Source organism: Cetorhinus maximus, chromosome 14, assembly GCF_964194155.1.
Source record: "Cetorhinus maximus chromosome 14, sCetMax3.hap1.1, whole genome shotgun sequence".
In the NCBI taxonomy this organism is placed as follows: domain Eukaryota; kingdom Metazoa; phylum Chordata; class Chondrichthyes; order Lamniformes; family Cetorhinidae; genus Cetorhinus; species Cetorhinus maximus.
The window spans coordinates 56,721,565-56,745,890 of record NC_135892.1 but is presented as its reverse complement, the minus strand read 5'-3'; the positions used below and the strand labels follow the sequence as shown (position 1 = coordinate 56,745,890).

The 24,326-nt window shown below is 41.2% G+C and overlaps 1 protein-coding gene across 4 annotated transcripts in view; it reads left to right on the top strand.

The window, feature by feature from the left end:
• Window positions 1-205: 205 nt before the first annotated feature.
• The window catches only part of cfap36 (cilia and flagella associated protein 36), a 137,646-nt gene continuing 113,525 nt past the window's right edge, over window positions 206-24,326 (top strand). For 2 of the 4 annotated variants that reach the window (XM_078556968.1, XM_078556965.1), the window contains exons 1-3: window positions 210-423; window positions 704-768; window positions 21,078-21,179. In XM_078556968.1, coding sequence (XP_078413094.1) covers window positions 330-423; window positions 704-768; window positions 21,078-21,179 — 261 coding nt within the window. In that variant the 5' untranslated portion in view covers window positions 210-329. Of the gene's footprint in view, window positions 424-703; window positions 769-21,077; window positions 21,180-24,326 lie in introns of all 4 variants that reach the window. The other 2 variants (XM_078556967.1, XM_078556966.1) reach the window with 2 other exon arrangements.

The following is a 24,326-nucleotide window of genomic DNA, read 5'->3' as shown; positions in this document are numbered from 1 at the left end:
ACACAGTGATGCGCCATTCTTGATATTAGTTTACCACACGGTTAAGAAAAAAATCGTATATTTATGCAGTTTGTCATAATTGGCATTGTGATCATGGCCTTTTCTAGCCTAATATTTAAGGAATGCTTGAGATTGATACCACAGAAGTACAAACTTAGCTTGTGCGATGAGATGACGTATCTCCTGATTGAGCTTTTAAGAATGTTAGGTTGTTGCTCTCGGTGCCGAAACTCGTTGGTTGTCATGGAAACATATTTAGAACAGCTTGCATCCGGGTACATGGGTGTGCTGGTGCCCAGCTGAGTCGCTTTCTTTTCGGCTCTGGGAAAATGGAAGAGTGGATGGTGGAAGGAATTGCTGGCTTCCTCAGCAGCTCGTGTTGGACTATTCCAATTACTGATTTTATCGAACAAAACTGTGCAGGTGAGTAGCTATCTTGATGGTGGTTCTATTTCGTTCATGTATTTTAAAGGCTACTTTTAGTGATTTGTGATTTAGCTGAGCTTTAGGCCTTCTGCGATTAATCAACACAACATTTCCTGGTTCGCAGGGACGTGCTGCTTGGGTTACTTGCCGTCATTTCGACGTTTAAATATGTGCTCACGTATTTAGAAAATCTTAAAAACATGTTGCGAAGACTGGGGCAATTGATAGGGAACAGGAATACAGAAAAACTGATGTAAATGCTGGTTTTCTATTTCAGTTTTTGATGATGAAGAAGAAAATAAATTATCTTATACAGAAATCCATCAGGATTACAAGGATTTGGTGAGTTCGTTTGTTTGCGATTGTGCAGTTTGGTATCACTTGTGAAATTATCTGCTGTCATCTACTTTTTGCAGCCTATCAACGTTTCGGAAACTAGCAAAATCCAACATGATAAAAGGAGATGTTAGGAAAGTACTATTCTTGGGAATTCTGACATTCTTGCAGAATCATAACAATGGCTTGGTGGAATTTTCCATCACGGGCACCATTAAAGAAAACGTTCTATCACTTAAACATATTATGTACTTATTCAGACTTTTCACTATACTTGAAATTAATGCTTTAATCTAATGAAAGATAATGTATTCTGATTCTTTAGATTGCTATCCTGTTTACGGGAAATGCTGTTTTTTGGGCCACCATTTTTCAAATTATGTGGAAACATAAATATTATTGCAATAATGGAGCCACCCAATTTTAACTAAAATGGTAATTATGCTCATCCTATGTTCTTTTTCTGCTTGCTTTCTCCTCTCTCCTACTTTCTCACTCCTAACAGTAACACTTTCTCTCTTAGCTCCCCTCATGCTGTTCATGAGACCTAGCCCTGCTGTCCTGACATTATTCCCCTATATTGCTGATCATGCAACTTGCCTTCCTGGTCCACATGATAATTGATATTGTAAACAGTTTCCTTTCCTCTAGTACTGTCCTCTCCCTTTCAAATCATCACCCCCCCCCTCACACAATGCTCTTGACCTTTCTGCCCTTGCAAACTACCACCTCCTCTGCAAAGTCCTTAAATGTGCTGAATCCATACCCATCTATGCCACGGTTCCATGTTTGATGCACTCCAATCAGCTTCTGGCTCTGCCACACATTGACATGGTCTTTATTAAAGTCACAAATGGAATCCTATGTGCACTATCCTCCTCGCCCCTCTTGACCTATCTGCGGCCTTTGACATCCACAACATCCTTCTCCAATGCCCCTCCTCTGTTATCAAGTTGAGCGAAACTACCTTTGCCTGATTCCATGCTTATCCATCCAGCCGTAGCCAGAGAATCTTCTGCAATGACTTCCCACTTCTGCACAGTTATCTCTGAAGTTCCCAAGGATCCGTCCTCTTCCAATTTTGCTTCTACATGCTGCACTTTGATGGCATCATCTGAAAATAAAACATTAAATAATCATGACACCCATTATTGCCTCATTATCACCTTTCTCAACCCCCTCTATTGCCTTTGATTTATCAAACACTGGATTGTGTACAAGCAGTAAGTATTTGATGAGCAGGAATTCCCTCCAATTAAATAGTATGCTTCTCGAAAGGGCCCTAGGCTCTGGAATTCCCTCCCTAAACTTCTTTGTCTCAATCTATCTCTCTTTTAAGACATTCCTTAACATGTACCACCCCTCCTGATGACCTGTTCCAATATCATCTTATGTGGCTTGTTTGTCATTCTGTCTGCTGAAGCTTCTGTGAAGCATCTTAGAACATTTTTACTGCTTTTAAGAGGCTATATAAATATAAGTTACTGTTGTATTATATTTTAATTTGGAAAATAACTTCAGAACATTTTCTCAGACGTTTTCTTTTTTCTCCTGGTCCCACTGCCAGTTTAGATAATGGGACAACTTCCAAAAGAACAAATACCCTTAGGTTGATTATATGAAAATAGCTAGTAGAACTTGTTACATAAAGAGAAATACTGGAAATAAATAACTGGTCAATCGGCGCCTTTTTTTCCACTGCCTATCTTTGTTTCAGTTTTCCATCATTTTCATTTTTTTTTGCTTTGTTTCCACTGGAACCTATTAACTGCCAAGATTAACCAGTTTAAATTTTTGACAGGATTAGACAATTATTTTTGTTGTCTTTTAAGTATGTAAATATGCATTATTTGTTGGAAGCCTCCTGGAGCTCAATTTCGCAAAACAATTTGTCCATGGTGTGGTAACAGTTAAATGATACCAATAATAGCAAAATACTTTTGTAATTAAGTTGTATTACACCTAACATAAACAGAAAATATTCAGCAGATCAGGCAGCATCTGTGGAGAGAGAAACAGTTAATGTTTCAAGTCAGTGACGCTTTGTCAAACAGCATCTTCTGTTATAATTTCAGATTTCCAGCATCTGCAGTATTTTGCTTTTGTACTTGTGTTACAACTAAATTTGGTGTATCATTAAAAATAAGGCAATCCTTACGCTTTTGACTGGCATGTTGAAAATGTGTTAACAGATGTTGTTACCGCAACACACAAGTGTTCTGTTTATGTCATGTTTGATATTAATTAATTAAAAAGTATGCGTAGATATTTCAGAGAAGAGTCAGTAATATTGTTCTGCTGCTAAGAATGGAGTAATATAGGTTTTAATAAAAGATTCTTCGTGAGACATTTTTTTAACAATTGTTTAAGAGTAGAGGACCCCTTTGTGACATCGTCTTGAGTAGCCTGGTATCTATAGCAGTTTTGCAGTGATGCGATCAGACTAGGATAGAACTTACTTATTATACTGCTGAGATTTCTCCTTACTTAAAAACATTGTCTATGTTCTTAAACAAGGTGCTCCTCTTTCCTCTTGCTGCTTAGTTAATTTGTTTGTAGAGTGCTATGCAGTAGAGAGAGACTGCATTTTTGGCATTAGTGATTTAAAAAAAAAATCCTGTAGCAAATCAATTGGAACTCCCATAATTTGTTTTCTGTCTTTATAAAATAATGCAGCCTTAACAAGTTACTTGTTCATGTCTGTGTGTCTTTGGTTGATGAGATGCGTAGTGGCCAATCTGCTTATCTCCTATTGCTTTCAGCTCTCACCACTTGCTAACAGTATGACTATTGTGAAAAGACAACCAATTGCGTAAGCCTCTCCTGCCAGTATTTAGCCTCTTCATCAGCAAGCTCTATGCAGTCCCTCCCCGTGGCGACATATATAAACTGGCTAACCTACAGGGGACCTGGAGTAGGCTTGGCCCCCTGACATGTGGCTTACAGGCCCACTGGCGTCTGGTTACATGTTAGTGCCCACAAACCAGACTCCCAGATCTGGTTAAGTAGCCCCATTGCCTTGTAAGTGTTTCAAGAGAAGAAGGCCAAGGGAGTAAACCTTGACATAAAATCCGGAGTGGAGTCCCATAGACTGTAATGTCATCTTTATGGTAATTCCTGCAGCAGAGCTAGTACCAAACGGTACTGGTTTCATCCTTTCCTTTGAACAGTACTAGCAATGCTGAGACAGACGCGCTAATGCTTGGGCAACTCAGGGTCTTCTTAGTATTTGCCCAGGCCTGTGCCTTGGAGAGGGCACTTCAGCTTTGTGGTTTATGTTGGCACAACACGCGAAGAAACAGTTACTGGTTATAAGCTGTCCCTCAATTGGCATAGAGCAGAGCACAAGGGGTTACTTCCGATAGTGGGAGAGATTATCTTGATCATTGGGTAGCTACTGCCTGGCTCAAGCTGGGCAGCCCCCAGTCAGTTAGGTGGTGTCCTGCCATGACTTACTTCAATGGGTGCTAAAATCGGAGCTTTATAGAGTCAACTCTCGACAGGCAGGTTGCTAGTCTATGCACTAGGCAAGACAAACCCAACAAAGAAAGATGCCAGTCTTTCACATTGGAAGCTGAAACGTAAGGACCATGTGTCCTGGCCTTGCTGACGAGCTTTTGCAGGTTGATGATGCGTGCAAGACAGCTGTAATTGATAAAGAACAGTGTCAGTGAGAGCCTGAGTGAGACAGAGACCGAGTGAGTATATTTGGGAATTTGGTTCAAAGTGGGAATGGGCGGGAGGAGGTGCTTCTTTTCTTCTACTCTTTTTCAGCATTTGATTTCCACTTTGGTGCTGCAGAAGGAGCAGGTAAACCAGTAACTGGTACTATTTGTTTTATGAGTATTGTAAAGTTTACTGACAATGCCAAAACCTATGGGGAGGTGTAGTCTTTATTAATAATTAATAATTGCTAATTAGTTAATTATAAACACATTGGAGATGGTGGGGCAGGTGATGTGCTGCACTTGCAGGATGTGGCAGCTTCTGGATATTGGTGTGATCCAGGGCAAACGCATCCGCAGTAAGTATTTGCAGCTGCAGGAACTTCGGCTTCAAGTTATTGAGCGGGAGGCCAAACTGCAGACACTGTAACATATCAGAGAGGGGGAAAGTTCCCTGACAGTTCATTCCAAGAGGCGGTCACACTCCTTAGGATAGAGTCTTCTGATTTGCTCAGTGTTCAGGGACAGGAGGGTGTGATTGCAAGTGAGGCAGATAAGGGGACCCGGAGAGCAGAAGTGCAGGAGCCTTGGCCCTTGCAGTTGTCCAACAGGTTTGAGGTTTTTTTAGTTTGTTTGGATGAAAGTGGGGGCTGCAAGGTGGATGAGCTAACTGGCCATGGCACCGTGGTACAGGAAGCCATTCAAGTTGGGGGAGTTTCAAGGAATGTAGTGATTGTAGGGGATAGTATAGTCAGAGGGATTGACGTCATTGCAGCAAAGAGCCTGAGTCCAGACAGCTGTGTTGCCTGCCCAGCGTCAGGGCTTGGGACATCTGCTCAGAGCTGGAAAGGAACTTCGGTGGGAGGGGGTGGACTCAGCCATCGTGGCCCATGTTGGTACCAACGACGTGGGCAGGACAAAGGAGGTTCTGTATAATCAGTATGAGGAGATCAGCACCAAATTAAGAAGCAGAAACTCAAAGGTCACAATCTCTGGATTATTACCAGAGCCACGTGCAAATTGGCATAGGACAAACCAGATTAGGGAGATGAATGTGTGGCTCAAAGCCCGGTGTGAGAGAAGTGGATTCTGGTTTGTGGGGCACTGGCACCAGTACTGGAGAAAGTGGGATTTGAACCATTGGGATGATTTACACCTGAACCGTGCTGGGACCGGTGTTCTTGCGAGCTGCATAACTAGGGAAGTAGAGAGGGTTTTAAACTAAGTAGTGGGGGCAAAGGTACAAATTGGGAAGATTTGGTAAATCAAAGCATAGAGACAAGGCAAAAAAGAAAGGTATTATGACGGGAAATGAGAAACAGATCGTGACAGGAAGAGATGGAAAGTACAAATCTAACAAATCAACAGATGAAACTAGAGGTTATAAAAAGGTAAAACTAAAGGCTCTACATCTGAATGCATGAAGCATTTGAAACAAACTGATGAACTGAGACCACATATAGAAATAAATAAGTATGATTTGAGACAAGGCTGCAGGAGGACATGGTTTGGGACCTGAATAGTAAAGGGTATAGGACATTTAGGAAGGACAGGAAGTGAGGAAAAGGTGGAGGAGTGGCTCTTGTTAGCTAATGTTGGTATTAGCACAATGGAGATGGCTGACCAAAGTTCAAGAAACCAAGATGTGGAAACGGTTTGGATGGAGATAAGAAATAGTAAAAGCAAGATGTCACTTGTGGGAATTGTGTACAGGCTCCCTAATAGTAACCACATGGTGGGATGGAGCATAAAGGAAGAAATAATAGGAGCTTGTCAGAAAGGCACGATAATCATGGGAGATTTTAATCTACATATAGATTGGAAAATCATATGGGCAAAGGTAGCCTAGATGAGGAGTTCATAGAATGTTTCCAGGATAGTTTCTTAGAACAGCATGTTCTGGAGCGAACCAGGGGGCAGGCTATGCTAGACCTGGTATTGTGCAGTGAGATGGGATTAATTAAGATCTCATAGTGAAGGCACCACGAGGTAGCAGCGACCATAATATGATTGAATTTTATATTCAGTTTGAGGGAGAGAGGAGTGGGTCTGAGACTGTTTTTAAACTTAAATAAGGGCAATTATGAGTGCATGAAAGCAGAGCTGGGTAAAGTGAATTGGCAAATTAGGTTAAGGGACAGGTCAACAAAGATGCAGCGGCAAACATTTAAGAGGATATTTCAGAATACACAGAATAAATATATTCCAACGAGTAAGAAAAAGTCCAAGGGATGGACATGCCATCCATGGTTAACTTGAAAGGTTAAAGATAGTATCAAATTTAAAGAAATAGTATATATGCAAATATAGGTGGAAGGCCAGTTGATTGGACAGTATATAAGGCACAGCAAAGGATGACTAAAAGATTAATAAGGAAGGAAAAATTAGAGTACGAGAGAAAGCTAGCCAGAAAAATAAAAATGATAGTAAGGGTTTCTATAAATATTTTTAAAAGAAATGAGTTAACAAAGTGAACATTGGCCTTATAGAAAGTGAGTCTGTAGAATTGATAATGAAAAATAAAGAAATGGCAGATGAATTGAACAGGTATTTTGCATCAGTCTTTGCTAAAGAGGATACAAATAACATCCCAGAAGCAGCTATAAATCAGGAAATGGAAGGGAGGGAGGGACTCAGGAAAATTACAATCACCAGAAAAGTGGTACTGAGTAATATGTTGGAGCTGTGGGCTGACAAGTGCCCTGACAGACTCATCCTAGGGTTTTAAAAGAAGTGGCTAGTGAGATAGTTGATGCATTAGTTTTAATTTTCCAAAACACCCCAGATTCGGGGAAGATCCCATTAGTTGGAAGATAGCAAATATAACTCCATTATTCAAAAAGGGAGAGAGACAGAAAGTGGGAAACAACTGGCTAATAAGCTTAACACCTGTCATAGGGAAAATGTTAGAAGCCATTATTAAAGAAGCTATAGCAGGGCACTTGGATAAGTTCAATGTAATCAGACGGAGTCAACATGGTTTTTTGAAAGGGAAAGTGTGTTTAACCAACTTATTGGAGTTCTTTGAGGAAGTAACATATGCTGTGGATAAAGGGAAACTGGTGGGTGTACTGTACTTACATTTCCAGATAGCATTTGATAAAGTACCACAGCAAAGGTTATTGCGGAACATAAAAGCTCATGGTACAGGGGGTAACATATTGGCATGGATTGAGGATTGGCTGGCTAATAGAAAGCAGAGGGTAGGCATAAATGGGTCTTTTTCAGATGGGCAAGATGTAATGAGTGGTGTGCCACAGGGATCAGTGCTGGGACCTCAACTGTTTACAATTTATATATATGACTTGGATGGTTGCCAACTTTGCTGATGACACTTTCTTACCTATCTTTGTAAGATGTAAACAGGACATAAGGAGGCTACAAACAGATATCGATAGGTTAAGTGAGTGGCTAAAGATCTGGCAAATGGTGTATAATATGGGAAACTGAAATTGTCCATTTTGGCAGGAAGAATAAAAGAGGCGTACTATCTAGATGGTGAGAGATTGCAGAGCTCAGATGCAGAGGGATCTGGGTGTCTTAATGCATGTATCTCAAAAGGTGAGTATGCAGGTACAGCAAGTAATTAGGAAAGCTAATAGAATGTTATTATTTATTACGAGGGGAATTGAATGCAAAAATAGGGAGGTTATGATTCAGTTATACAGAGCACTAGTGAGACCACATCTGGAGTACTGTGTACAGTATTGGTCACCTTTATTTAAGGAAAGAAGCTAAATGCTTTGGAAGCAGTTCAGAGAAGGTTTACCAGACTAATACCTGGAATGGGTGGGTTGTCTTATGAGGAAAGGTTGGACAGGCTAGGCTTGTATCTACTGGAGTTTAGAAGAGTAAGAGGTGACTTGATTGAAACACATAAGATCCTGAGGGGTCTTGACAGGGTGGATGTGGAGAGCATGTTTGTTCTTCTGGAGTATCTAGAACTAGGGGTCACTGCTTAAAAATAAGGGGTTGTCCATTTAAAATGGAGATGATGTGAAATTTTTCTGAGGGTCGTGAGTCTTTGGAGCTCTCTTCCTGATTAGGCGGAAAGGTGGATAGATTATTGGTAAGCAAGGGGGTGATAGGTTGTTGGGTAGGCGGGATGCAGATTTGAGGTTACTCTCATATCAGCCATGATCTTATTAAATGGCAGAGCAGGTTCGAGGGGCCGAATGGCCTACTCATGCTCCTTGTTCATATGTTCATGCGTAAGGCTCAATGTGGACATTGCTGTGCTCCAAGAAACTAGACTGACTCAGTGGTTTCCTTAAAGGAACCACTTTGGGGAGCCTAGTACTGTCCAAAGAGCACTAACATTGGAGACTGATAACGAAGGTAAGAGCCCATGGGATCCAAGGCAATTTGGCAAATTGGATCCAGAATTGGCTGAGTGGCAGGAAGCAGAGGGTGATGGTCGTGGGGTGTTTTTGTGACCGGATGCCTGTGCCCAGTGGGGTTCCACAGGGATCAGTGTTGGGTCACTTGCTGTTTGTGGTATATATAAATGATATATTTATATCTTGGCTTGTCAGTCAACATTGGCCCGGTTAACCTCATGTACACCTCTGCCCCAACACTCACCTCCACCCTATATGTCAAAGATCAATTCTATGATTCATCATTCACTAGAAGAATTCCCAGACCAAGGGACTGTACCTCCTAGGGAATTTCAACTCAAGGGTGGGTAGCGACTACACAGCTTGGCCAACATGCATATGGCACCAGGGAATCGCCAAGATGAATGTGGACAGAGGTTGATGGAGCTATGCTGTGTGACGAACAGCTACTTCCAAACCAAGCCGTGCCACAAGATGTCCTGGAGACATTCAAGATCATGCCACTGGCATCAGCTAGATCTGATCATCACCGGGCTTACCGCCCTCAACAGTGACTTCTTCACTCGTAGCTATCACAGCACTGACTGTGGCATTGACCACTTCCTGGTGTATAGCAAGGTCAGACCTCAGCCAAGGAAACTATACCACCAAGAAGAAAGGTCATACTCGGATCAACACTTGCTGTACCACTGGCTCAGAAAGGACTCCAGAGCTCCTCATCGACCTCAGTCAGGCTCTTTCGGACAACACCAACACAATAGCAGCATAGAGAAAAATATACCAAAGAGATGGCACCAGGACGTAGTCTTGCTTTACCCCACTGCTGGTCTTGAAAGCCTCCGATGATGCTCCATTGTAAATGATGAAACTGTGCACGATCTCGTGGAAAGAAGAAATGATGACCAGAAGTCCAGATGGGCAGCCTATTTTCTGCAACAGGTTAAAGAGCCCATACCTGCTGACAAAGGTCAAAGGCCCTGGTGAGGTCTGGGAAAACAATGTAGAGTAATCTATGCTGTTCGCGGCATTTCTATAACTGAAGTGAGAAAACCTTGTCAACTGTCGATCTGTCAGCTCTGAAGCCATACTAAGGCTCAGGGTAGATGTGTGATGCCAGGGTCTGCAATCTGGTCAGAGCGACACAATAAATCGAAAACCTCCCCAACAATACTGAACAAGGAGATACCTCAATAATTCTTAGTCACTGCAGTCCCCTTTATTTTTGCACATGGTGACTATTTTTGCATCACTCATGTTCTGAGGCACAAATGTTTCCTTCCAGAGACACTAAAGTTCATGGAGATGCTGCAGTAGTGCTGGTTTTCCATTTTTGGTCATTTCAGGTGGAATGCGACCGTTTCCTGTGGTTTTACCACTGGCAAGACAGTCAATGGCCTTGTTGAGCTCTACTATGGTGAGCTCACTGACCAGCTCCTCCATGACAGGAAAGACTGGAATGGCACTGAGAGCTTCTTTAGTGACAACGTTCTCCATTACATAGAGTTCAAGATTGTGCTCCACCTACTTTCCATCTGCTTGCTAGGTTCTGTGATGATCATTCTCTGTCTTTGCCTTCTATGGGGCTGATTTGGTTGCTGCTGCATCTGTTGCTTTCTTGGTTCCTTCATACATCCCCCTAGCATCCCCGAACTCAGCAGATTGTATGCTGTTGCAGAGTTTCAACCGGTGTTGATTGGCGCAGTGCCAAGCAATCTGCTGAGACTTGATTCAGGCAGCTCTGAAAACAGCTAGATTGTGTTTGCTGGATACTTGCTTGTAGTTCACGAGGGCTCTCTTGTTAGTTGCAGTAATGTGCATGTTTCAGTCCAGTAAGCCACAAACCAGTCAACATTCCTCAGATTTCTTTTCCTTTATGCAGTGAGTGCAGAGTTATAGATGGTGTTGCGCCGATGATCCCACTTTAACATCGCAATCTTTGTCAGCAGGTATGGGCTCTTTAACCTGTTGCAGAAAATAGGCTGCCCATCTGGACTTCTGGTCATCATTTCTTCTTTCCACGAGATCGTGCACAGTTTCATCATTTACAATGGAGCATCATCGGAGGCTTTCAAGACCAGCAGTGGGGTAAAGCAAGACTACGTCCTGGTGCCATCTCTTTGGTATATTTTTCTCTATGCTGCTATTGTATGCTTTTAGAAATTCAAATGAGGGTGTCTACCTGCATGCCAGAGCTGATGGCAAACTGTTCAATTTGGTAAGACTGCACGCTAAGACCAAAATACATAATGTCCTAGTCTGTGAATTGCTGTTTGCTGATGATGCCACGCTGACATCCCATACTGAAGTTCACTTGCAACAGCTTGTGGATTGGTTCCCCTGGGCCTGCAAGGAGCTTGGACTGATGGTGAGTGTCAGGAAGACAGAAGTTATGAACCAGGATACAGAGACTCCACTTTTCATCAACATTGACAACCTCACTCTGGAGCTCACATACCTTGGATCAACAATCACTAGCAACCTGTTCCTTGATGCCAAAATCAGTACCAGGATTGTCAAAGCTGCAGCTGTCATGTCCAAGTTGAGAATTTGAGTGTGGACCAACGGCAAATGCAAAGCTCCATGTGTACCAGGCTTCTGTTCTCGGCTTCCTCCTTTACAGTAGTGAGGCATGGATGACTTATGCAAGCCAAGAAAAGCAACTAAACAGCTTCCATCTTGGCTGCCTCAGATGAATATTGGGCATCTCCTGGCAAGACAGAGCCAAATATGAAAGTACACCACTGTACAGAGACCCCCAGCATGTTTGCCCTCTTGAATCAGCAGAGACTCCGTCATGTGACTGGGTCATGTGAGCCGAATGGATGATGACTGCATCCCCAAAGACATGCCCTATGGCCACCTTGCTATCAACACAAGACTATTAGGTCGCCCACGTCTGCGGTACAAGGATGTTTGTAAGCGAGGCTTCAAGTTGACTGGAATTACAGCCTATGTATGGGAAGTTCTTGCTGCTGACCAGAGTGCCTGGAGACAAGCAGTCACGAATGGCATGAGAAAAACAGAGCACAAAAGAAATGACTAAATGGCTGAAAAGAGAAGGAAAAAACCATCAGTCAACCTTGGGCCAGCACCATTCATCTGTGCCAGTTGTGGAAGGGACTGTCACTCATGAATCAGCCTTTACAGCCACAAGAGACAATGTTCATTACAGAAGTGACATATACACATTGGGCACAGCCCATCACCTCCCAAGACAGACGTATGTTCATGTCCAGTTTTACAATGACCAAATACAGCACTAAACTAAAATTTTCATGTCGCAAATGTTTTAGGTACACCATAAATTTGTTTTTATGCTCTATACCACATTAATAAAGTTCAGGATCTCGTATTCCTTATTAACTTCATTCCTCAGCCTGGCTATAGCCTCTTGAAGTCTGTCACCATCCTCCTCACAGTTCACACTTTCAAGTTTTGTGTCATCCGCATATTTTGAAATTGTGAATGCACACCCAAGTCTAGGTCATTAATATAGATCAAGACAAGCAGTGGTCCTAATACTGATCCCTGGGGAACCCCACTTTATACCTTTTTTCCCAATCCAAAAACAACAGTTTACCATTACTCTGTTTCCTGTCACTTAGCCAACTTTGTGTCCATGCTGCCACAATCCCTTTTTATTCCATGGGTTTAACTTTGCTGACAAACCTGTTAAGTGCCCCTTTTATCAAATGCCTTCTGGAAGTTCAAGTACACCACATCAACCACAATACTCGTTTCAACCCTCTTTGTTACTTCATCAAAAAACTCAATCAAAAACTCAATCAACCCAATGTGCTCTTAACAAATATGTGCTGGCTTTCCTTAATTAATCCATATTGGTCCAAGTGACTGTTAATTTAGGCCCACATTTTCTTTTCTAAAAGCTTTCCTTCCACTAAGGTTAAATTGACTAGCCTGCAGTTGCTGAGTTTATTCTTACACCAATTTTTGAACAAGAGTGTATGCGATATTTGCAATTCTCCGGTCCTCTGGAACTCCCCACCCTCCCCATTAAAATCACTGCAAAAAGATATTGCTGGAACTTAACTAAAGCACTTTTTAAAGATATAATATCAGTCAACCTCTGGGCAACATCCTAACCTCAGACAAAATTTAAACCTAACAGCAGCCTCACAAAACATGGGAGAGGACCCACTATACCTTTTTCTTTCTCAGAACAAAGAACACAATCGTTTTTTTGTACAGTCCAACATTCATGTTACCATAACTTCTCACTTGCACCAATTGAAAAAGGAATACAGCTTTTGAAACACATTAAACAACCAACTGATTTAAAACTATGTACAAAAACAGACCACAAGGGATTAAACAACTTTTAAGTGACCCAAACACTGACTTGCAAATACACAAGGAAATCAAAGATGACTATAGACCTAGTCTCTCTCTCACTCAAGCACATGAACAACACAATTGGATTTAAAACACACAGAAACTGAATCCACTCACGTGTACACAAGCTTTCTTTTACCATTCATACAGCATTTTAACTTTACTATGGGTCTATGAACTTAATTTCTTACTTTCCCCTAACCATTTTCTTTAACCCCAAAGTTTCTCTTATATCTCAACCTTACGCAAACAGCTAGACCATGGTCTCGCTGATAGAGGAGCTCATCTCTTATCTCAGCAGTAACCAATACCTGTTGCCTGCCCATTTTCCCTTTTAAATTCCAACTTTCCTTGCATGCCCTCCATCTTACATCCTTTGACTCCTGAAAAACATTGCCACATTTTTCAGCACAATAAACTCTTCCAACCAAAACAAAAACAAAATTACCTGGAAAAACTCAGCAGGTCTGGCAGCATCGGCGGAGAAGAAAAGAGTTGACGTTTCGAGTCCTCATGACCCTTCAGCAGAACTGAGTGAAGTTAGGAGAGGGGTGAAATATAAGCTGGTTTAAGGGCGGGGGGGGTGGTGGAGAAGTTGGGGGGGTGGGGATTGTAGGGACAAGCAAGCAGTGATACAGATGATCAAAAGATGTTACAGACAAAGGAACAGGGAGGTGTTAAAGGTGGTGATATTATCTAAGAGAATGTGCTAATTAAGGATGGATGGCAGGACACTCAAAGTACAGCTCTAGTGGGGGTGGGGTGGAAAGACTGACAGGGTATTATAGTTATAGATTTAAAAATAATGGAAATAGGTGGGAAAAGAAAAATCTATATAAATTACTGGAAAAAACAAAAGGGAGGGGGAAGAAACGGTCATCTGTATCACTGCTTGCTTGTCCCTACTCCCCCCCCCCCCCCCCCCCCCCCCGACCTTAAACCAGCTTATATTTCACCCCTCTCCTAACTTCACTCAGTTCTGCTGAAGGGTCATGAGGACTCGAAACGTCAACTCTTTTCTTCTCCGCCAATGCTGCCAGACCTGCTGAGTTTTTCCAGGTAATTTTTTGTTTTTGTTTTGGATTTCCAGCATCCGCAGTAGTTTTTTGTTTTTATCTTCCAACCAAAAGGTGCGTTACCATTTCAGCTCTTAGCTTTTTCTCCTCTATCCATTCTTGGATGAACACAACTTCTTCAAAAGGGACCCTGTTCCCCTCCGCCAGGCACTCAGTAAGCAGTTATTAGACAACTTCTCTACTTCAAAAGGGACCTTGTTCCTTTACCAAACGGTGAGCCGCCTTCAAGTCCTCAGCCTGTGCCTCGACCTCAATATAACCTCCAATGCTAGTTTCTCTCTTCCTCTATCTTAAAGACTTGGCCTTGATAATAGTTTATGATCTGTTAATGCCTTGGCTGTTTAGTGGCCCTTTCTGTCTTTTGTTCCTCAAGTTCCTTCTTCAAACGGTTAATTACCGCTTTCCTGTCTTGTTTTCTCAGGAACTACTTCTTGTCTGAGTTTAATATTTTCACATTGGTCTTTACTGTGTTGATGGTCTTATCCATACAACCACCCTGCCTTTTCTATCTTCTTCCGCCTTTGGGATGACTCAGTCCGCCCCTTGACCTATCCTAATGGATCCTCTGAATTAGCTATTTCCCTTAATTAAGCCTTACTTGGCTTTAACTTCTCACAGATATATTTCTGTAACCTCATTTCCATTGTCACCAAAGGATCACTTTTCCTCTCCCACTTTGTCCGTGGTACCGTCTGTTCAGCCATATCACCAACTGGTGTCCTGTCGCACAGTCGCCAGTTCTGTAGGGGTGCCCCTTTTCCCTCAGAAACGCTTCCCACACTCAAGTTTCTTGACATCAGATTCACAAGCGTATGGCTTGAACAGAATGACCAGCAAGACAAGTTTCTTCTGATAATTCATAATCACTTTATTGAGTCACCCACCGCCCTTGGAGAAGGTCTGCATTCCGCAATCATGAAATACAGTTACAATTACAGTGTGTTACCCAGAACCCTGTCCCATTGGAGGCTAAACCATGACCTTGTTCCTAATACTGATACAAAACTAAAATAACATGGGAAAACCACAGAATTAAAACAACTGCTTACAGTCCACAACACAACTGGTCTGACCAGTGTTGATTGCAGGCCCTGAGTCAAGGTGACCAGCCTTGACCCTTCTGACTACAGTCCAGATACTCTGATGTGCTCTTCTTTTATAATAATTTAACTAGGACATTTCAAAACATATTTCCTGTTGTTCCAATGTCCAGTTAGTTGATTCCATGCAAAGTCCAGACAAATGCAGTCAGCTGCTGCTGGTTGAAACAATATGGGGCTTTCCATGGAAGATGCATCCAGACAAATATTATCAGTTCTCACTGTATGAGTAATTCTCCTGTGGTTTGAGGTGGCACAGTAACAGTACCTGGCTCCAAGGTTAATATGGGTTTGAATGACCTTATTCCAGTACTATTGTCTGTGGTGCAAACCTTAGTTGCATAATTCCTTGAGTGTATTGTATTGATGATATGTCCTTTGTGCCATTGTATTGGGTAATCAGATTTCTTTATTGCATTAGTCGATGGCAGGTAATGGCATTTCCCTGGTACCATTGACTAAGTGTTGTCAGGGAACAATGTCCGAACCCTTTTGATGAGTCATTGTTTTTGCTAGATGTCCGAATTAACCCCTTGCTGCCCAGCCCTGTGCTGTTGGCTGCAGCTTGGCGTTAGTATTTTTATAGTACTGAACACGAGATCAAAATATGTCCGTGGGTTTTGATTTTATATTCCATAAATTTCTCTGTCAGAGGGTATTCCAATCCTACATAACAAGATTGAAAAATGCAGCCAGAAAATGTAAGTTCAAGAAAATAGATGAAAGACTGAAAAACCTGCTCATTTAGGGTTCTGTACACCCTGAAGTACAAAAAGGTTTGATTGGAAATGACAAGCTCACTATGTTGCAGGCCGTAGACATTGCCAGAGCACATGAAGGCCTGAGTGGACAGATGAAGATGCTGACTACCCAAATGGCTAATCTTCAGTTCAGTCATGAGAAACACAGCAGGGTTGATGCAGTGAAACAGCAACAAAAGAATGCACAACAGGCGGAGAAAGATTAACAGGAACTGTGGACAACCACGTGAGTTCACAGAATAAAATCTCTCACACATATGGATCAATCACAGAGCTTATGGAAAATCAAATCACGGGGAAAAGATGGACAGAACTAAAGATGATGGTAAAGGAGTTAGCGGGGCATAGCAACATGGTGAATGAGAAGGAAAAGAAACCAAAGCATCCATACCCTGGAAGATGACAGAGAGTTTGAGAATGCAATAGATGTAGGAAACATACAACTGCATGAAATGGCTAGATGCGACAGTACCCAGAGAAAATAAATTCACTCAATCGTTCAGATCAGGAAGAGGGTGAGAAATAAGGCCACAGCCATACATCAGAAGTTGAAGGTTAATACCAGAGCACAGAGTGACGTCATCCTGTTTAGACTATACCAGAAGATCTTTCCTGAAAATTTGAAAGAAAATAGTCACCCAAGGAAAGATGCTCTGAAACTGAGCAACATCATGCTAATGGCATATGGGGGAGCTGACATTCGATGGCTAGGAACAACCCAAATCAGAGGGATACACACAGGAAAAGATGTTAACTGTATGTTTTACATCACTGAAATAGATGGTCCTGACGTTGAGCAATTGAGGAGAGCTGCAGCTTATCTAAATAAGTCATGAGGTGAAGGACGCAACATTGAGGGTTGTACACCCATTGGAAAGTGTCCTCCAATCAGAAGCAAGGAGAATCTGGTACAAACGTATCCAGAACATTTTGATGAGAGAGTTGGATACTTTGAAGGTTTTAAGTATTCCATCACTATTGACCCAGTGATTTAAACCAGTTATCACCATTTTAAATACCAATAGAACTAAAGGGAAGGCTCTAAAGAGAGCTCCAAGAGTTGGAAGAAAAGAAAGTGATCACCAGAGAATACAGATTGGGTAAATTCCATCATGGTGAGAGAGAAGCCAAGAATTTGCCTGGATCCCAAAGATCTTAATCAAGTAATAAAGAGTCACTGCTCTATTCCAACACTAGAAGAGATCACGCTAGCACTGGCAGGGGCAAACATTTTCAACCGGCTAGATGCCAGAAATGGCTACTGGAACGTGAAGCTTGACGAGGATCATTCACTATTGACAACATTTAACACACTGGCAGTTAAAAATTTCTGATTCTACCTTTTGGGCTTAAAGTGAACTAGATTGTGTTCCAGCAGAAAATAGATGAGACATAGAGGATGTGAGGGAGCATCGTGCATAGTTGATGATATCCAGATCTATAGTGTAGATGGAAAAGATCATAACGATTGTCTATCTGAAGCCATGGAGAGAACCAGGAAAGCTGGGATCAAATAAATCGCAGACAGATTCATTGTGAAGGTGACAAAATGCCAGTTCTTTAGCATGGTTTACACAGCTGACGGAGTCAAGCAGAGCCCTGAAAAAGTCACAGTTCTCTCTCTGGAAGCTCCAAGAGATGAGAAAGAGTTGAAAAGTTTCCTTGGATATATCCAGTACATGGGTTCTTTCATACCTCATGTCAGAACACTTGGCAAAGCAACGAGAGCTGATGTAAGTAGAAGCTGAGTACCAGTGTTTGGAGTCACATGAGAGGAGTTTCAACAAACACAAAGAAGTAGTATGCAAGGAGACAAGTTTGTCATACTATAACAGAAAGAAGCCTGTCATTCTAAGTAGATGTTTCTACAAAGGGTGAAAACCAATAGCTTTTGCATCAAAGCTATAATATCAGTTAAAACTAGGTATGCCAACATAGAAAGAGAACTTTTGGGCAGTCATGTATGGATGTGAGAAACTCCATATATATCTAATGGAAGAAAGATCATAGTGGAGAATAAGCATCATCTACTAGAGCAGATCTACAAGAAAAATCTGTAGAGCACCAGCAAGACTGCAGAGGTTGCTCTTGAAGCTTTAGAGTTATGATTTCACTCTAAAATACAAACCAGGAAAAGAAATGGTGCTAGCAAATGCCCTCTCTTGGTTGTACCACAGGAAAATCATGAGATATAAGATCTCGGCATAAAGATTAGCACCTCATCCACAAATATTCACTCCCTCCACCACCGACGCACAGTGGCAACAGTGTGTACCATCCACAAAACGCACTGCAGCAACGCACCAAGGTTCCTTAGACAGCATTTATCAAACCCACGACCATTACTATATGGAAGGACAAGGGCAGCAGACACATGGGAACACCACCACCTGGAAAGTCCCCTCCAAGCCACTCATGATCCTGACTTGGAAATATATCGCCTTACCTTTATTGTCGCTGAGTCAAAATCTTGGAACTCCCTCCCTAACAGCACTGTGGGTGTATCTACATTACAGGGACTGCAGCGGTTCAAGAAGGTAGCTCACCACCACCACCATCTCAAGGGTAATTAGAGATGGGCAGTAAAAGCTGGCTTAGCTAGTGACGCTCACGTCCCATGAATCAATTAAAGAAAAATCCATCAATCACCTTTTGGAAAAAACACCACCAAAACTGAGTCAAATTAGAAATGAGACCAGAAAAGGCAAAGAATTACAGATGCTCTCTCAACAAGTGACCTGGGGATGGCCTGATAAGATACAGCAAATACAGCCAGCAATACGGTAATATTGGTCTATTGGAGATCATCTCTCACAGAAGATGTTATTCTGCTAACTGAATCCAGAATAATCAGTCCCAAAACAATGTAGGAAGACCTCCAGAAACTCCATGAAGGCCACATGGGAATGGAGAAGCATAAGCTTAGAGCCAGATCAGCTGTGTACTGGATTGGCATTTACAAAGACATCAAAAGAATGGTATCCATATGCAATGCATGCCAGAAGTACAGAAAAAACAGCAGAAAACAAACATGATAGCTACTGAAGTACCACCCACACTATGGCATACTGTGGGAGCCAATTTATTCACCCAAAATCAAGAATTGTATCTGACAATTGCAGACTACTACTCAAGTTCCTATTTATCCAAAAGGTGAAAGATTTGAGAGTTACAACAATCATCTCAGCAGTATGAATTCTGTTCACTGAACAAGGGCTTCCTGAAAGAATAATATGTGACAATGGAACCCAATTCATCTCCAGAGAATTTAAGGAATTTGCTGAACTCTGTGGGTTCAACATCATCCACCTCATCACCACATTACCCAAGGGGACTCGGGTTTATAGAAAGATACGTCCAGACAGTCAAGGGAGCCCTCCATGATATGCTGAGACAAAGGCCAGTTCTTACCTTATTGTCACTCCGATCTACACCTCTCAAAGCTGACATGAAATCACCTACAAAGCTGTTGAATGGAAAAAAGTATAAGACAACTCTGCCAAGCAACATTCTTCCTCCAGTGACCAGGAGGAAGTAAATCAACAACTCACTGATGCACAGATAGAAGGAGGTCAGCACTTCAAGGATGCCAAATCCCTGCTTGAGTATTTGAAATAATGAGCTGTACGTGAATCAAATCCTGAAAACCTGGAACCCAGCATAAGTTGTTGGTGAAGCTGAGACTCCAAGGTCATACATCATTAAGACCATAACCGGCAAGCAAATGAGAAGAAACAGAATCCATATTCAACCTACACCTGAGTTGGAAAAGCAGAAAAAGTCAACAATACCAGCAACATACACTAACCAGCGAGATGACATTGACAGCATCACCAGCAAATGACACATTAGCAACATCGAGCATAACTCCTACAACACTAAGAGAAACATGCACAACATCGCCTGTGCAGTATGCCAACTCGCTGCTGAGCAATGAATGTCAAATCTGCAAGATGGAAGCATGGCATCCTACCAATTAAGCGACACCATGAATAATATTTTGAGATGCGAACAAGCTATAACAGACTTTAAAGGTCTTAGGTTTATTATAAAAGTTGATCTTCCTCAAATATATATTATATATATTCTACATAGATTCTACATAGATACATTCAGGTTGCTACGGTTACTGCTGCACTGGAGTCAGCTGCTGAGCAACATTGTATCAGTCCACCAGCCACGTGGAGAGCTGCAAGAAATACACCTGATGAAGCTCTGGCATTTTGAGTTAAAAGTATGATTATTTTGAACTTCTATGAACCAGGAGACACATTGCTTGTACAAAAAATTAATTAGACCCTGAATTGTTTTATGCAATAATCTGGACAATAATCATGGGAAAAGAAACATTTATTGTATTTGTGTTCATGATTGGTCACATAACTTTGTCTCTAGTCTGCAGCTGGTCATCTGCCTCCTTTTTATAATTTGCACAGGCAAACATTAAACAAAAAAGAAAGAAGCTAGAGAAGGTAGAGAAAAAAAATCAAGAGTGCAAGTGAAAAAAACGATAAAGAAAAAGAGAGCATGTAACATCTAAAGGAGTCATCAATTTTCTGTTAGTAAATATTGATAGAATGCTCTCCCTTTTCGATACAATTTATTTTGAACCTGCCTGAAGTCTTGAAATCTGCAAGAGCTAAATGTTAAGTTCACAGAATCATAGAATTTTAATGGCACAGAAGGAGGCCATTCGGCCCATCGTATCTGCACCGGCTCTCCAAATGAGCATTATGACCTAGTGCCATTGCCCTGCCTTTTCTTCGTACCCCTGCACATTGTTTCTGTTCAAATAATCATCTAATGCCCTCTTCAATGCCTCGATTGAACCTGCCTCCAGCACACTTCCAGCAGTGCATTCCGGACCTGAACCACACGTTGTGTGAAAAAGTTTTTTCTCATGTCATATCTGCTGCTTGTGCAAATCATTTAAATCTGTGCAGTCTTGTTCTGTTCAATTGTCTATTTTTGGTGGTTCTTCACTTTTTTTACATATTTAATTTATCCTGTTGCACTGCAGGTAGAACAATTGTTAGAGGGCTATCTTCAAGACGTTGGGATCCAGGAGGATCAGTTTTTGGAAGCCTGCAATACCCCACTTGCACAGTCGGAGTCATTTCAGGTAAAAAAGCAATTCTGTCTCACATTTGAATTAAATTCTCAGCCTAAATGTTAGAATGTAACACATTGACCAATATTTTGTGAAATGCACAATATACTAATTACAGAAAAGAACAAGGTGTAACTTGGAATGTTTTTTTCCTGAAGAACTTATTCTAATTTTGGCTGTCATTAGTTACGTTTTTCTTGCTCAGTGTAAACGATTACTCCTTTAAGCAAGCTCTTGTCTCAGTGAATCAAAGCATGATGTTGTGTGCAAAATATCTGATAAGGTGGCATACCTGGTAGAAACTCCTTATTCTGCTAATTAGCTCCCAGAAATTGCTTTGTTCTTAGAATTCACCAACAGGTGGATAAATAGCCTGGCTAATAGACTGTCAGGCAACAGATATAAAGCAAGTTTAATAGGAAATTAAAATCAGAATCCGCAAACAGATCTCTCAATATTACAAAGTTGTGCTCACAAATGCTATTCAAAAACTGTACTATTCTGTTTTCTTTTCATAATGTTACCTCTATGTTACAAAGATTACACAGGAATTAACTATTCCTTTACTTCACCCCATGTCACCCAGCCTGACAACTGACATGGACTGAATAAAAGTGAACAACTCTGGAAAATGCATATGATAATTTCTTTGATCTTAAAGCCTGTTTCTCCCAGACTAATCCTTGGGACAGTGTAGATGATATTTGCCAGAGGAATATGCTTAATTGAAAACCTTGCAAGCCAGCAGTCTGTTTTATTCAAAAGATAAATACATAAATAGACACAGGAAATGTTCTGATGAGACATTATGACAAACTCTGCTCTTACATTTTTCATCTGGAATTCTTTATTACTAGAAACAGTACTTGAAAAGTTTATGCGGCTCACACAGGATTTAAATCTGTCTTAGCTAGCAATTTTCTGCTAGATGTGTTGGTTTGCATCAGGTATTAGGATGTAAGAGGGATCACTGTGCATTATTCCTTAGAAGCACTTGGGGATCTCTTACTGCCTAGGTGTTGTTCTGTTCAATCTACTTGGTTTGATGCTTTGGAGGCATTTTGCAGTCCTCTCTTTGACCAAAGCCTTTGTGAGGTGGCGATTGTGTTTAGATGGACGAGCATTCCAAGTGTTAGCCTATGAATGGCTGTTAATCTAAAATATTAATGTGAGATGCAGTCTATTTGCACCTTTTGTTTCTGCTTAATGCCATAGGGGTTCATATCATATTTTTGCCTAAAAAAGCAGTGTTTCCGTCTTTTAGCCAGGAGCCTAACAGCTGTTTTGTGTCAGAATAGCAGGAGATCTAGGTCAGATTGATGCTACAGGAAGTAAACATCTACTTAAATTCCATGTTTAGAGAGGAAGCAAGTGGTGTTTTTATTACTTAATGTCTCAAGGAGAATAGTGAAATGTAGGTTTCACTATTGTGTAGTGTAAATTAGTTTATTCAATATGTGTTTATGTAAGGCAAACCGATAGTGGACTCAGGCTATGTCTTAGTCTGGTAATAGCGTAATGAGTTTGAAGTGAAGAGAATCACATGGCAGCACGTGATACATTCGGCCATTGATGTGCAGAATAAATGTATGATCCGTATTTTTTTCACTGTTCTCTTCTCTCCTCCCCTGAATTCATCTGTTAGCTTTTCATCCCACCTCCATCAATTTTGAAGGATTGTTTTTATGAAAGAGACTTGGTTCCCTTGCAATCGGACAGTTCAACTCTGGAATCTAGTACAAAACTTTAATGGTTGCCCACTTCCACCTTGAGGATAGTATATTTTTCTTTATTCAAAAAGGCTGTTTTGAGCCCGGGGGGGGGGGGGGGGGGGGGGGGGGGGGTGGGGGGGTCAAGGCAATTCAACACTGGAAATTGAAAGAATTATTGCACTCTTGTGGATTTTTCTTCCTGTCTTTTCCCTCCCAAATAGGAATTATGTAAATTATTTTCTTCTTGTATGCAATATGTGACACTATTTTCCAAATATTCTCTCATTCCCACAATGCTCTTTACAACTGAACATTATTTTGTGGATTCCTTTTGCTTATACGTGTAATTCTCAAGTTTCAGCCATGTTTTTCAAATATATGATATTGGCTTTTATTTTTTTTCAATAGGAAGTTCTTTTCTTTTAATAGTTTGGACAATATCCATTATGATTACCTATCAATTCATTTGAACGTTCTTGTGGATACACACCTTTTCACTTTGTAACCATAGTTGTTCATTCTCTATAACCTGGATTCAAGATTCTGTCGGGAGCAGTATCTGTAAATTCTTATCTCCTGCAGAGCCACAAGGTAGGAAAATGAAAGAATGCTAATCCTGGACTTCTGCAATCCCCCAAGAGATTGCCACTTCTGAACCTGGATTCATTTTCATACGGTCATCTACTTAGTATTAGTTGAGTCTTTTGGGTTGAAGTCACAGATGTAAAAAAACTAATATTTGCATGCAGTCAACATTTTATCTGTATTCTAGTTACTAGCCATTGCTGCCATTACTGAGTTTTAAGCCTCTGTCTTAATCTTAGTTCTGAATCCCTTTACAAAGTGCCTGTTGATGTACATTTTTTTACCTGTAATTAAAAGGACTGCATTGTCTACCATACTTGAATGGCTTATAGTATATACACTTGGGAAGAACCCTAGTGAGCAGACATTCAGCCTTATGGTCAGCTGGACCTCCTAATTTTTGAGTAAAAGTACCATTTAGATGCCTGCCAAATTTATTATCAACAAAGCCATAGATTTGACTCTGTTGCTCAGGGCATACAGAGGTAATGCATGTCTTCAATGTCAATCATAGAATCACAGCTAAAAAATAACTATACAGCTTTTACCTTGTAGCAAATGTGAAATTCGGAATCCCAAATGGCAGGTTAAATAGGATATCCTTGCACTGGAGTCTGTTGATGAGACAGTTTTTGGCCCAACCGATGTGGCTGTGTCTACAGGGAGAAATTAGAGGCAAAGGTTGTGAAGAATAATCGACTGACTATTCCCTTTTCGTAGCTCCCACAAATTTATTTCTCTTTGGCAGAGAGAACATCTGGGAAACACTTGAGTACAGCACTTGTAATGACGCATGAACAATCTAATCTAAAGCAGGAAGTGTTGTTGGGCTTGCCTTATTGCTCTCAATTAGAGTCCAGTC